General features: G+C 52.4%; 1 protein-coding gene across 1 annotated transcript in view; it reads right to left on the bottom strand.

The window, feature by feature from the left end:
* Positions 1–9,571, bottom strand: part of LOC138663439 (oocyte zinc finger protein XlCOF22-like) — a 47,532-nt gene extending 37,961 nt beyond the window's left edge. Inside the window, exon 1 of the mRNA XM_069749648.1 lies at positions 9,518–9,571. Within this exon, the coding sequence (XP_069605749.1) occupies positions 9,518–9,544 (27 nt within the window). The 5' untranslated portion in view covers positions 9,545–9,571. The remainder of the gene's footprint in view (positions 1–9,517) is intronic.
* Between the last annotated feature and the right edge of the window lie 5,030 nt (positions 9,572–14,601).

Here is a 14,601-nt window from a genome sequence, read left to right as displayed (position 1 = left end):
ACTGGCAGTGTTCGAGCCCAGGGACAGCAGGAGGAACAGATTGGAGGTATTGCCGCACACACAGCTGGGGATCAGCTGACATTACTGAACCCCAATAACAGAGGAGCGACTGTTGACTGTGCAGACAGCACTTCCAGGCACCAACTGGCGGTGTTAGAGCCCAGGGACAGCACGAGTAGCAGAGGAACAGAGTGAAGGCCGAAGCCTGATTGTAGCAAATTGAAAGGGAACCTTTAACCACCCCCTCAAGGCGTTTGTAGCTGAAAGAGCCATCTTGTGCAGCACTAAGGATGCAAAAGGAAAAGGTTGCTCTTTTAATTATGCTCCTTGCAAACACAGAAGTAAACACTTATAAAATGTGTCCCCTGATACCGTAAAACCGTCCCGGAGGTGGGAATTTCCTTCGTAATGGGACGCAGCACAGCCGTCATTCCTATCCCCTTGGTGCCGTGCGCCGCCTCATCAGCGTTGTTTTAAGCTGTCACAGAGCCTGCGCTGTTATGTTATCCCTTGGCCATGCACACTTAGCGGTGCCCGTCTTCTGACATCATTTAGGTGTCAGGCTGTCAGTGCCTGTGCGTCCACGCTGCCCGAGATCCCACCTCGCAGTGTCGTCTAATGTAATCCCACTGCGGGCCTGGGATCCATGGCCATGCGCAGTGCATATCCTCGCCTCTCACTCCCCTCCTTCCCTCTTCTTCAGACTGTGCGGCGTCACGGCCGTGGCATGCTATTAGGGATCAGCTGACGGCGCACAGTCTGAAGAAGGCGGAGGGAGATGAGTGAGAGCCTGAGATGAAGATATGCACTGCGCATGCCCATGGATCCCAGGCCCGCAGTGGGATTAAATCAGAAGACACTGCGAGGCGGGATCTCGGGCAGCGCGGCCGCACAGGCGCAGCCAGCCTGACACCAAATTATGTCAGAAGACAGGCAGCGCAAATTGGGCATGGCCAAGGGATAACAGAACAGCGCAGGGTCCGTGACAGCTTAAAACAATGCTGAGGAGGCGACGCACGGCACCAAGGGGGTAGGAATGACGGCTGTGCTGCGTCACATTACGAAGGAAAGTCCCACCTCCGGGACGGTATAACGGTATCAGTGAACACATTTTATAAGTGTTAAGTTCTGCGTGTGCAAGGAGCTAAACTAAAAGAGCTACCTTTTCCTTGTGCAGCATTACTGCTGCACAAGGTGGCTCTTTCAGTAACAAACGCCGGGGGGGGGGGGACAGGTTCTCTTACATTTAGGTTGTTGTGTCAGCGTGGCAGTCGCAGGACACATTGCCAGCTACACAGCTGGGGATCAGCTGACGTTACTGAAACCCAATAACACTGGGTCGTATGTTTTGACTGTGCAGCCTGCACTTCTGAGCCGCAACTGGTGGTGTTGGAGCCCAGGAATTGCAGTTCAGGTGGTAGAAAGATGAACACATCAGGAGACATGGATGACACCCAATTACTTAATCAGGCAGAGGAGTGGCAAATTCCTGCGAGATCCAGGCCTGGTTCATTTTCAGAAAAGTAAGCCGGTCAACGTTATCGGAGGATAGTCGCATGCGACGGTCTGTTAGTACACCACCTGCGGCACTAACGTTCCGATAAGACACTAGCCGCAGGGCAAGCCAGCACCTCCAATGCATACTGGCTTAGCTCTGGCCATGTATCCAGCTTAGAGACCCAAAACTTGAACGGGGAAGAGCAGGGCCGGCTCCAGGTTTTCGAGGGCCCCGGGCGAAAGAGTCTCAGTGGGCCCCCCCCCCCCCCCCTTTAACACATACCCCGATTTATGATGCACAGATACGGCAGAGAAATGTATAGTACAATGCCAGATTTCACTTCTTACATGAGTGACAGCTATTGTAGATTCTGCAGCGTATATATACAGGAGGAAAGGTGCTGTGCAGTGTATATATACAGGAGAGGTGCTTTTCTGTTTTGAGTTTTTCTATGAAACAAAGACTTTTCTACATAAACAATGTTGTTTGGTTTTGCGGCCCCGACAGATCTGTGCTACAAAGTAACAGGCGGCTCGGGCATTAATGAGGGACCTGATGCTGAATCCTTTCCACAAACCCTAATGACCCAATTAGTGCCCTGTCATTAGAAGCTCATTAAACGCCTCCCTGTCCTGAGTAGTCATGTACAGTATGGGGGGATCCTGCAGCCCACCCCCTGACTGCTCCATACCATACACTGCCCTCTGTCGCTCTCACTATTATCCTGTGCATTTCTCTGTCATCGTTACCCCATGTTACACTTGTCACCCCCCACTACAGAGTAGCAGGGCAGCCAATGTCACCCCGTCCCGGACCCTAATGGCAGCAGGAAATGTCTGCTCCTCTATTGGGTTGGAACCTGATTTAATCAAGGAATAATGTGGATTTGTTGCCGGTGGCTGCAGGGGAAGGGTTAAGTGATGCCATGTCCTTGGTGGGAGCAGTGGCAGCTGCTGGGACCTGGACAGAGACAACCAATGTCGCTGTGACTGCACAGTGTGATGTGGAGGAGAGAAGCTGAGACTCCGGAGCAGAAATCACCTACATGCCAGCACTGGGCAGAGTCCCTCCAGTCACCAGCCTGGGGCCACGGGGCCCCAACCTACAGCCCACAGCTCAGATTTATCCATGGCAGCAGCTCCCCTTCCTCCTGGCATCTGGTTAACCCCATTTATGCGGGTCGGATTGTTATCTTTAAGGTTCAGCAATAACCTTCATACAGATGGGAAGGGGTTAAGCTTCTTCCTACCCCACTGGTGCAGGTTTGGTGCAGCATGCATGTATTCTGGGTGAGTTGGGAGGCTGCTGGCTGCACCCCACCAGCTGCTCCTCCAGACATCACCCACACTTTTAGGCAGCGGAGACAGACAGCAGCAGACTGAGCCACAACTGCAACCACTGCTGGATACCATAGCACTCACTCAGGCACTGCTAGGACGGAGCTGCTCCAGAATCTGCCTGATAAACTTCAGCACTGTCTGCAGCCACCCAGGGGGGAGAGCAGAGAACGTGCTCTCTCCGCCCACAATGTCACACTGGCTGCCTTCTGTTAACCCCTATGTGTGCCTGCCTGGCTGCACTGACTGAGTGAGAAGATGCTTGTGTCAGAGCTGGCACATAGGGGTTAAGAGAACGCAGCCAGCAGTGACTTTGTGGGGGGAGAGAGCATGTTATCTCCTGCTCTGCTCTCCCAGCTGTATCTATGACAGCATTAGTGGGCCCCCCTCTCTCCCCAGGGCCCCGGCATTTGCCCGCTCTGCCGGGTGCTGACGCCGGCCCTAGGGAAGAGCCGTCTGGGAGTACAGTAAGAGAGCAAGACATGTAGTCTGTCACCATCTGACGGAACCGTTGCCTCCTGCTGACTGGAGCCGCCGGTGATGGTGTAGACATTTGGGGCGGGCACACAAAAGTTTTCCACAGTTGGGCCATACTGGTCTTGCCTTGGGCAGAGGCACTGCTTCTGCTCCCTCTTTGTGCAGAGCCTCCTCAACTGCCTCGACGCACTGAGCTGCTTTGTAAAGCACTAGCAGCACTCCTCTCAGTTGGACTGGAGAAGATGATGGAATTCACCAGTGTGTCGTGGTACTCCCGCATTTTACGCTCCCGGGTCAACACTGGGATGAGGTTTTGGACGTTGTCACGGTAGCGAGGATCGAGGAGGGTGTGCACCCAATAATCAGGCATGTTGAGAATGTTGTCGATGCAGCGGTCGTCTCTCAGGCACTGCAACATGAAATCAACCATGTGCTGCAGACTGCCAACTGGCCCAGAAACGCTGTCCCCTGCTTGAGACATGATCTCTGCCCGCTGTTCATCACCCCACCCTCGCTGTACACACTGACCACTGGACAATTGTGTAACTCCCTCCTCTGGACGGAGCTCTTCCTCTTCCATTGACTCCTCCTCATCCTCCTCACAAAGTGTCCCCTGCCTACCCCTTTGTGAGGAACCACGTGGCGCTGACTGTCCAGAAGCTGATGGAAATGGTGACTCCTCATCCTCCACCTCTTCCGCAACATCATCCCTTAACGCTTGCAGTGTTTGTTGTAGCAGGCAGATAAGGGGGACAGTCATGCTGACTAGTGCATCATCTGCACTTGCCATCCGCGTGGAATAATCGAAAGGACGCAAAACCTGGCAGACGTCCTTCATAGTGGCCCACTCTGTGGTTGTGAAGTCTGAACGGCGCTGACTGCGACTTCTTTGCGCCTGATGCAGCTGGTACTCCATTACTGCTTGCTGCTTCTCACACAACCGCTCCAACATATGTAACGTGGAATTCCACCTGGTAGGTAGGTCACATATGATGCGATGTTCCGGAAGGCGGAATCGGCGCTGCAGAGCAGCAATGCGGGATCTTGCCAAGCTGGAACGCCACAAGTGAGCACACTCTAGGCGGGCCTTGTGCAGCAGTGCATCAAGATCCAGATAGTCCCTCAGAAAACTCTGCACAACCAAATTGAGCACATGTGCCAGACATGGGATGTGAGTGAGGTTGCCAAGGGCCAAAGCTGCCACCAGATTTCGTCCATTGTCACACACTACCATGCCTGGCTGGAGATTCGCTGGCACAAACCACACATCGCTCTCCTGCTTGATGGCATTCCAGAGCTCCTGCGCTGTGTGGCTTCGATTCCCCCCAAAAAACTAATTTCAAGACGGCCTGTTGACGTTTGGCCACTGCTGTGCTCATGTCAGTCGTAACAGGTAAACGTTCACGGGCCCATGTGGAGGTGGACTGTGACGGCTCCTGCAGCGATGATTCTGAGGAACTTGTGTATGAGGAGGAGTCAATGCGTACAGACTGGATTCCTGCAATCCTTGGAGTGGGCAGGACACATCCTGCGCCACTCGCACGATCTGTACCCGGCTCAACAACATTAACCCAATGGGCAGTGAGGGAAAGGTATCGCCCCTGTCCATGTTGACTGGTCCACGCATCGGTGGTGAGGTGGACCTTGCTACTGACGGCGTTCAGTAGCGCGTGTTTTATGTGTCCCTCCACATGCTTGTGCAGGGCAGGGACGGCTTGCCTGCTGAAATAAAAGTGACTGGGCACCTTGTACTGTGGGACTGCCAATGCCATCAAGTCACGGAAGCTGTCAGTCTCCACCAGCCTGAATGAGAGCATTTCCAGTGACAGAAGTTTGGCAATGCCTGCATTCAGAACCTGTGCTCGGGGGTGGTTTGCCGAGAATGGCCGCCTTTTCTCCCATGCCTGTACTACCAATGGCTGTAGACTAGGCTGGGAGTGTGAGGATGACTGGGAACGTGGTGCTGTGGGTGGAATTACACTAGGTCTCTGGACAACAGTGCCAGAGGTTCTTCCATGGCGATCCTGGGAGGAAGCCGAACCAGCTGTGTGTGAGCTGGAGGAAGAGGCAACACGAGCTGAAGAGGTGGTAGCTGCCGCTGTTGGTTGGCCTAGGTCTTCAGTGTGTTTTTGTAACTCCACCGCGTGCCTGGTCCGCACATGTTTCCACATATTTGTGGTATTGAGGTTGCTGACACTTTTCCCTCTTTTGACTTTCTGATGACACAGCTTGCAGTTGACAAAACAAATGTCATCTGCAACTGTGTCAAAAAAGGACCAGGCACTGCAAGTCTTGGCAGCGCCCTTTTTGGCTTTTGGAAGAGACATGCTCCTAACGGGTGCCAAAGTGGAGCCTACAGGCTCCGCAGTCTTCCCCCTCCCTCTTTGGCCCGTTCGGGGAATCTCTTCCTCAGATCTTCTCCCACCACTTTCCTGTACCTCATGCCACGATGGGTCAAGGACCTTATCATCTCCACTACCCTCTGCCACCAACTGCTCCTCCTGGGTAGTCTCGGCAGCACAGTACGCACCAGAAAGCGGCACCTGAGTTTCATCATCAGATGCGTACTGCGTTGTGGTCACCAGAGGCACTGGCCCACCCACATCTTCAGAGTCAGAGAGACAAAGCTGTTGGGCATCACTGCACACTGCCTCTTCTTCCATTTCTCCGATGCTGCTTGGCTGGCCCCCTGTTTCCAAGTCAAGAGATTCAGAGAACAGAAGTAGAGACGGCTCCTGTCCTGGGCTCTCTGACTGCCTGGGCAATTTGGCAGGTGGTGAAGAGACAGATGGCTGGTCTCCAGTGGTCTGTGCCTGAGAGGATGTGGCACTAATTGAAGTCGATGCCGATGCGTTAGCTGCCATCCATCCGACAACGGCTTCAATTTGATCTTCACGCAGCAGCGGTGCACGGCGCTCTCCTACAAAGCTGCGCATGAAGGACTGTTCCCTGCTGAAACTGGGTGATGATGAGTCACCGGTGCCCGCAGCAGGCACAGAATCCCCACGTCCTTTACCTGCTCCTCTCCCTGCTCCGCGCCCACGTGCCTTACTCCCTGCCCTCTTCATCTTGGTTGACAGATAAAGATAAGCAGAAAAGTACTAAGGCCTTAGTGTGCTTATTCCTGAAATGTTCCTCCTAACAGGTATAAGAAACACTAATTTTCTAAAGTGTGGACTAGACTTCATTATTAGTTAATGTGGCCTACACAACTGTTAAGTGGTGTTTGGTGAACTTTACTTTTTTGGGGGGCAGATCGGACTACAGAGCGAGTTTCGCTCACACGGAGACCGTGCAGACAGCCGTAAACGGCGCTTCAAGGCCCAAAAACACTCCTCTAGGTTATCCTATGTAGTGTTTTTCCACAATTTAGCTGGAGACGGGTGGAAAGCCACTAATAGGAAATTTGAGAAAAAATGTGCAGCAGGCTGCACTATTAGTAAAAAAGGACAAGCTTTTTTACGGTATGAAACAGTGACGAACCCTGAGCTGAATACAACCGGCTGTGGCTGCACACAGACTACAGGGCGATCTGCACTCACACGGAGACCGTGCAGACAGCCGTAAACGGCGCTGCAAGGCCCAAAAATACTCCTCTAGGTTATCCTATGTAGTGTTTTTCCACAATTTAGCTGGAGACGGGTGGAAAGCCACTAATAGGAAATTTGAGAAAAAATGTGCAGCAGGCTGCACTATAAGCAAAAAAGGACAAGTTTTTTTACGGTATGAGACAGTGACGAACCCTGAGCTGAATACAACCGGCTGTGGCTGCACACAGACTACAGGGCGAGCTGCACTCACACGGAGACCGTGCAGACAGCTGTAAACGGCGCTGCAAGGCCCAAAAACCCTCCTCTATGTTATCCTATGTAGTGTTTTTCCACAATTTAGCTGGAGACGGGTGGAAAGCCACTAATAGGAAATTTGAAAAAAAAATGTGCAGCAGGCTGCACTATTAGCAAAGAAGGACAATGGATAGAACTGTATGAGGCAGTGTGAACCCCCCTGAGCTGAATACAACCGGCTAAGGCTGCACACAGACTACAGAGTGAGCTGCACACACACACAAGAGAGACCTTGCAGAATGCTGTTAAAACAGCCCTGCAAGGCAAGAGCAAGGTGAACACACAGCGGTTGCTAAATTAGCCTGGGAAAAGCGCAATGAAGCAATTCACTATCTCAACTGGCCCTCAGTCAGAACACAGCATCCTGTCCCTAACTGAAATCACAGCAGAGTGAGCGCAAAATGGCGGCAAGCGTTTTTTATAGTGCATCATGACATCATTTCAGCAGCCAATCACAGCCTTGCCAGTAGTTACATGCCCACCATGCTAAACAGGATGTGCCCACACTTTCATTCATTCCTCATTGGCTGCTGCGTGCAGTTTGAATTCTGGGAACTTCCGATTCCGGTATCCGATATGCGGTAAATATCGGAAATCGGTATCGGAATTCCGATACCGCAAATATCGGCCGATACCCGATACTTGCGGTATTGGAATGCTCAACACTACCCGCCACTATTAACCAGTTAAATGTCGCTGTCAAATGCTGACAGCGGCATGTAACTGTTGCTTCCGGCCATCAGGCTGGAAATGAGCGCATCAACGACCCCGTCACATGATCGGGGGTCAGCGATGTATCGGCCTGGTAACCAGAGGTCACCTTGAGACCTCTATGGTTACTGATGTCGGCTTGCTGTGAGCGCCACCCTGTGGTCGGCACTCATAGAAAGCCTGTAAATCAGCTACATAGGAGTGATCTGATGATCACTGCTATGTAGCAGAGCCAATCGTGCTGTGCCTGCTTCTAGCCTCCCATGAAGCTATTGAAGCATGGCAAAAGTAAAAAAAAAAAAAAGTTTAAAAAAACATGAAAAAAATATATATAAAAAAGTTTAAATCACCCCCCTTTTGCCCAATTCAAAATAAAACAATAAAAAAATCAAACCTACACATATTTGATATCGCCGCGTTCAGAATCGCCCAATCTATCAATAAAAAAAAGGATTAACCTGATCGCTAAACAGCGTAATGAGAAAAAAATTTGAAACGCCAGAATTAGGTTTTTTTGGTCGCCGCGACATTGCATTAAAATGCAATAACGGGCGATCAAAAGAATGTATCTGAACCAAAATGGTATCATTAAAAAGGTCAGCTCAGCACGCAAAAAATAAGCCCTCACCTGACCCCAGATCACAGAAAATGGAGACGCTACGGGTATTGGAAAATTGCGCAATTTTTTTTTTAGCAAAGTTTGGAATTTTTTTTACCACTTAGATAAAAAGTAACCTAGACATGTTTGGTGTCTATGAACTCGTAATGACCTGTAGAATCACAATGGCAGGTCATTTTTAGCATTTAGTGAACCTAGCAGAAAAGCCAAGCAAAGAACAAGTGTGGGATTGCACTTTTTTTGCAATTTCACCGCACTTGGAATTTTTTTCCTGTTTTCTAGTACATGACATGCTAAAACCAATTATGTCGTTCAAAAGTACAACTCGTCCCGCAAAAAACAAGCCCTCACATGGCCATATTGACGGAAAAATAAAAAAGTTATGGCTCTGGGAAGGAGGGGAGTGAAAAACGAGAACGCAAAAACGGAAAAGGGCAAGGTCGTGAAGGGGTTAAAATCTGACCTTGATATTTCAATATTAAAAAAATTATCTGGATAAGATCAAATGAGGTTTAATATTGATAAATGTAGTAATGCACCCAGCACGGCAGACACTATAACAGCTTTTATAAACTGGCTGGATGATTTCCTCAGAACAAGTAACACTGTGGGTTATAGGTAAATTAGTGACAAAATGAACAATTGGTGGAGAGAGGTTGAACTTGATGGAACTAGGTCGTTATTCAGCCCATGTAACTATGTTTATTGTCTAACAGCCGTGAAACATACGGGTGGGTTCTTGAGCATAGCGCCAAAGCACACGATACTCGATCAATGCCGAGCGCGCTCACTCATCACTAGTATCTACATTATGGTGCTGGAGCCAGGAGAGGAATCATCGCATTGTGGGAGAACTTCTCTGGGCTTCTGTCCTCTCATCCTGCAGGTGTCTGAGGACTTGGGAACCAGCGAAGCCGAATTCTGTCTACAGCTGTTACGTCACTGTTCACACCACACAGAGACCCCAAAAGCATCTTCGTGCTGAAGGGGTTAATGTCCCCCCCACTGATGGAGAATCTCCAGCACCTACCTCCACCTGCAGAGCCGCACTCCACATATACGGCTGCTCTGTGCACACAGGACCTGTGATGAGGTCACAGGAGGGGAGGAGTCAGGGGTCACATGATCAGGGGCCTCAGTGAATGATATCCGCAGTGCAGACCCTACATGGAAACTTCTCAGTCAGTGACGTTTCCGCCAGTGGCGTAACTACCGCGGTCGCAGCGGTCGCCATTGCGACGGGGCCCGGGCTGGTCAGGGGCCCTCCCCCCGGCAGATCAGAGGCACCGGCCGACACCATGTTCATGGGCGGACATACCGCCGGTTCAACCGGTGCAGCTCTGGGGGGCCCCTGCAGTGTGGCCAGGGACGCTACTAGCGGCAGAAGAGAGGGCGGCAGAACTGGATTTGCGCTGCTAGTTTTTTTTTTTTTATAAAACTCTGGGGTCAAGTGCCCGCCCCCCCTCCTCCCTCCTTCCCACCCCCCCTCCTCCCTCCCTCCTTCCCAGCTCCCTCCTTCCCGCCCCCCTCCTCCCTCCTTCCCGCCCCCCCTCCTCCCTCCTTCCCGCTCCCCCTCCCTGAAGACGTAATACTCACCTTCCTCCAGCGGTGGCTGCAACTGCATCTCAGCGCCGGCAGCGCGTCCTGTCTTCAGCGGTCACATGGTACCGCTAATTTAAGATCATGAATATGCGCATATTCATGACCTTAATTAGCGCTATCATGTGACCGCTGAAGACAGGAAGGAAGACGCTGCAGAAGAGATGCCAGGAAGGAAGTTCTGTTCTGTGCTGCGCGGTAAGAGGTAAGTATGACAGGGAAAAAGGACGGGGAGCCATGCACACAGGGAAAAAGGATGGGGAGCCATGCACACAAGGAAAAAGGATGGGGAGCCATGCATGCAGGGTGGGAGGATAGGGGAGGCATGCACGCAGGGGAGAAGGATGGGGGAGCCGTGAACGCAGGGGAGAAGAATGGGGGAGCCGTGAACGCAGGGGAGAAGGATGGGGAGCCGTGAACGCAGGGGAGAAGAATGGGGAAGCCGTGAACGCAGGGGAGAAGGATGGGGGAGCCGTGAACGCAGGGGAGAAGGATGGGGAGCCGTGAACGCAGGGGAGAAGGATGGGGGAGCCGTGAACGCAGGGGAGAATGATGGGGGAGCCGTGAACGCAGGGGAGAAGGATGGGGGAGCCGTGAACGCAGGGGAGAAGGATGGGGGAGCCGTGAACGCAGGGGAGAAGGATGGGGGAGCCGTGAACGCAGGGGAGAAGGATGGGGAGCCGTGAACGCAGGGGAGAAGGATGGGGGAGCCGTGAACGCAGGGGAGAATGATGGGGGAGCCGTGAACGCAGGGGAGAAGGATGGGGGAGCCGTGAACGCAGGGGAGAAGGATGGGGGAGCCGTGAACGCAGGGGAGAAGGATGGGGGAGCCGTGAACACAGGGGAGAAGGATGGGGGAGCCGTGAACGCAGGGGAGAAGGATGGGGGAGCCCAGCACGCAGGGGAGAAGGATGGGGAGCCGTGAACGCAGGGGAGAAGGATGGGGGAGCCGTGAACGCAGGGGAGAAGGATGGGGGAGCCGTGAACGCAGGGGAGAAGGATGGGGGAGCCCAGCACACAGGGGAGAAGGATGGGGGAGCCATGAATGCAGGGGAGAAGGATGGGGGAGCCGTGAACGCAGGGGAGAAGGATGGGGGAGCCGTGAACGCAGGGGAGAATGATGGGGGAGCCGTGAACGCAGGGGAGAATGATGGGGGAGCCGTGAACGCAGGGGAGAAGGATGGGGGAGCCGTGAACGCAGGGGAGAAGGATGGGGGAGCCGTGAACGCAGGGGAGAAGGATGGGGGAGCCCAGCACGCAGGGGAGAAGGATGGGGAGCCGTGAACGCAGGGGAGAAGGATGGGGGAGCCGTGAACGCAGGGGAGAAGGATGGGGGAGCCCAGCACACAGGGGAGAAGGATGGGGGAGCCATGAATGCAGGGGAGAAGGATGGGGGAGCCGTTAACGCAGGGGAGAAGGATGGGGGAGCCGTGAACGCAGGGGAGAAGGATGGGGGAGCCGTGAACGCAGGGGAGAAGGATGGGGGAGCCGTGAACGCAGGGGAGAAGGATGGCGGAGCCGTGAACGCAGGGGAGAAGGATGGGGGAGCCATGAATGCAGGGGAGAAGGATGGGGGAGCCGTGAACGCAGGGGAGAAGGATGGGGGAGCCGTGAACGCAGGGGAGGATGGGGGAGCCGTGAACGCAGGGGAGAAGGATGGCGGAGCCGTGAACGCAGGGGAGAAGGATGGGGGAGCCCAGCACGCAGGGGAGAAGGATGGGGGAGCCGTGAACGCAGGGGAGAAGGATGGGGGAGCCATGCACACAGGGTGGGAGGATGGAGTATAAATATGGAGTATAAATACTGGGCCCTATAGGGGGGACACAGTGTGAGTGGACAGTGTGAAGAGGGGGCCGGTATAGAAAGGAGAGGTCAGTGTGAAGAGTATGTACCATAAGAAGGACAGTGTGGGGGTCATATTTTGTGCAGACAATATAGTGAGGGGCAATTTTTTATTCCAGAGCATTATAATGACACTTGTATCTTTAAGAGCATCTTGTGGAGACTTTCTGCAAAAGAGCGGAAAAGATGGAAGTCTGCAGAGACGGCTGTGGATGAGAGAACTCATCATGGGATCTGGACAAGATGAAGAAAAGAAGAATGGCTCCAGAGACGACGTCATCTATAAGGTACCTGGATGTAAATGTTATTTGTGATACTGACTAACTCTCATGTTTTTATTTATGTTAGGAGCTTTAAAGGGGTTGTCCAGGTTTGTAATGAGTCTGCAGTCATTCTTTGTGACTGCAGACTTCTGACTTCTCACAGTGCGCCCTGCACGCTGTCAGGATTCTGTCGTGCTGGCGATTTACATACGTGCGGTCACATGCTGACTAGACATGTGTAGCCTCCGTCAGTGAAAATGAACTGAGCGAGGTCGGGCATGTCTAGTTGGAATGTGGCCAGAGGTATATAAATCGCATACTTGTGCTGACATGACCGTCCACCGGCAAGGGAGAATCCTAGTAGTGTGCAGTGCATGCGTTGTGAGAATTCAGAAGCTGCAATGTCAGGATTCAGCTCTGCAGGTTCTGGTGATGGTGGCCGCCATATTGGCAAAGCCTGAGGCGGCTGCTGGGACCGGGAACAGGTAGTGCCGGAGCTAGTGGGGGGCACGTGGACCAAGCCGCCCAGGAGGGGGATGCCGCAGCGGCTCAGCCATATGGAGGATCCGGGGATGAACATGGAGGTGTACGGGACCGGCGGAAGTGAGGTGTGTCTGCTGCCCGTGTGTCGCCGTCTCGGCCCCCAGCGTCCCTGGCCCCCTGTGACACCAGCCCCGTTTCCTCCCTGCTGTCCCGTGCCCCATGTCTCAGTAGGTCCCCAGGTTCAGGTCATGGTGCTCCTCTGGGCTCCCCGTACACACCTTGTTCCTCCTCCCCTGGTCTCCCAATGCTCCTCATCTCCCATGCCCTGAGTCCTCCTGCACCCCCCATGCATTCCCTGCCCCTTGTCCCCGTGTGACTCGTCTGCCCTGCTCTCAAGTCTCCCCTGTCACCTTTCTCACCGTGTGTTCTCCATCTACCCTGTCCTTGTAATCCCTGTGCCCCCTTCTTCCCTCCTCCCAAGTTTCCCCCCCCCATCTTCCTCTGTCCCCTTGCGTCCCTATCTACTCTGCCCTCGGAGTCCCCTTGTGTCCTCTTGTGCCTGTCTCCATTGCACCCTAGTCCCCGTGTGTCCCATTGTGCCCTTCTCCCCTTCCTCTTAGTCCTTATGAGTCCCCTTGTGCTTCTATCCCTTGTCCCCGTGTGTAGCCGTGTGTCAGTGTCCCTTGCCAACTAGTCCCTGTGTGTCGCCTTGCGCCTGTCTCCCTTGTCCCCTTATGCTTGTGTCCCTTGTCCCCGTGTGCCAGTCTTCCTTGCCCATTAGTCCCTGTGTGTCCCCTTCTAAGTCTCCATGGCCAACTAGTCCCTGTGTGTCCCCTTGTGCCAGTCTCCCTTGTCCCCTTGTGTCAGTCTCCCTTGCCCACTAGTCCCCTTTTAACCTTCTCCCCTGCCCCCTAGCCCCCAAGTGTCCCCTTGTGCCTGTCTTCCTTGCTCCCTAGCCCCCCTATATTACTATTGTGCCTGTCTCCCCTACTCCCCTTGTGTCCTTGTCCCCTGCCCCCTAGTCACCATTTGCTCATGTCTTTCTTACTGCCCCTGTATGAGGGGCTGCATTATACTGTGAGGGGGGCTGCATTATATTCTATGGGGGTTACATTGTATTGTATGGCCGGGCTGCAGTATACTCTGTGGGGTGGCTGTATTATACTATATGTGGGCTGCATTATACTGAATCGAGGACTATGGGGAATATATTATACTATATGAAGAACTATGGTCCATCATACTATGGGAAGTGAATTGTACAACATGGATGACGATGGCGGTGCATTATACTATATGGAGCACTATGAGGAGTATATTATACTATATGGAGGACTGAGCAGTGTATTTTAATATATGGAGGACTATGTGGAGTGTATAATACTAAATAGAGGACTGAGGAGTGTATCATACTATATGGAGGACTATGAGGGGTTCATTATACTATATGGAGCACTATGAGGAGTGTATTATACTATATGGAGGACTGAGCAGTGTATTTTAATATATGGAGGACTATGTGGAGTGTATAATACTAAATGGAGGACTGAGGAGTGTATTATACTATATGGAAGACTATGAGGGGTGTATTATACTATATGGAGGACTGAGCAGTGTATTATACTATATGGAGCACTACGAAGAGTGTATTATGCTATATGGAGGACTGAGGAGTGTACAATACTATATGGGGGACTATGGGGAGTGTATTATACTATAAGGAGTACATTATAGTTCTCATATGGATCCCCATGACTTCTATGTTAACCCCTGATGAGTATAATGGTTTATTTTCTTTTATACATTACATAACAATGGCAGTACGGGGGACAAATATATGCCAGGATGGGGCACTGGATAGTTATGCAACTGAGGTCACACTATACAACTTTGCAATAAAGCTATAGTGTGCAATATTAATAGGGAA

This window comes from Ranitomeya imitator, chromosome 2 (genome assembly GCF_032444005.1).
Source record: "Ranitomeya imitator isolate aRanImi1 chromosome 2, aRanImi1.pri, whole genome shotgun sequence".
NCBI classification, from domain to species: Eukaryota; Metazoa; Chordata; class Amphibia; order Anura; family Dendrobatidae; genus Ranitomeya; species Ranitomeya imitator.
Note: the sequence above shows the minus strand (reverse complement) of the source record. Positions and strands in the feature narration are given on the sequence as shown.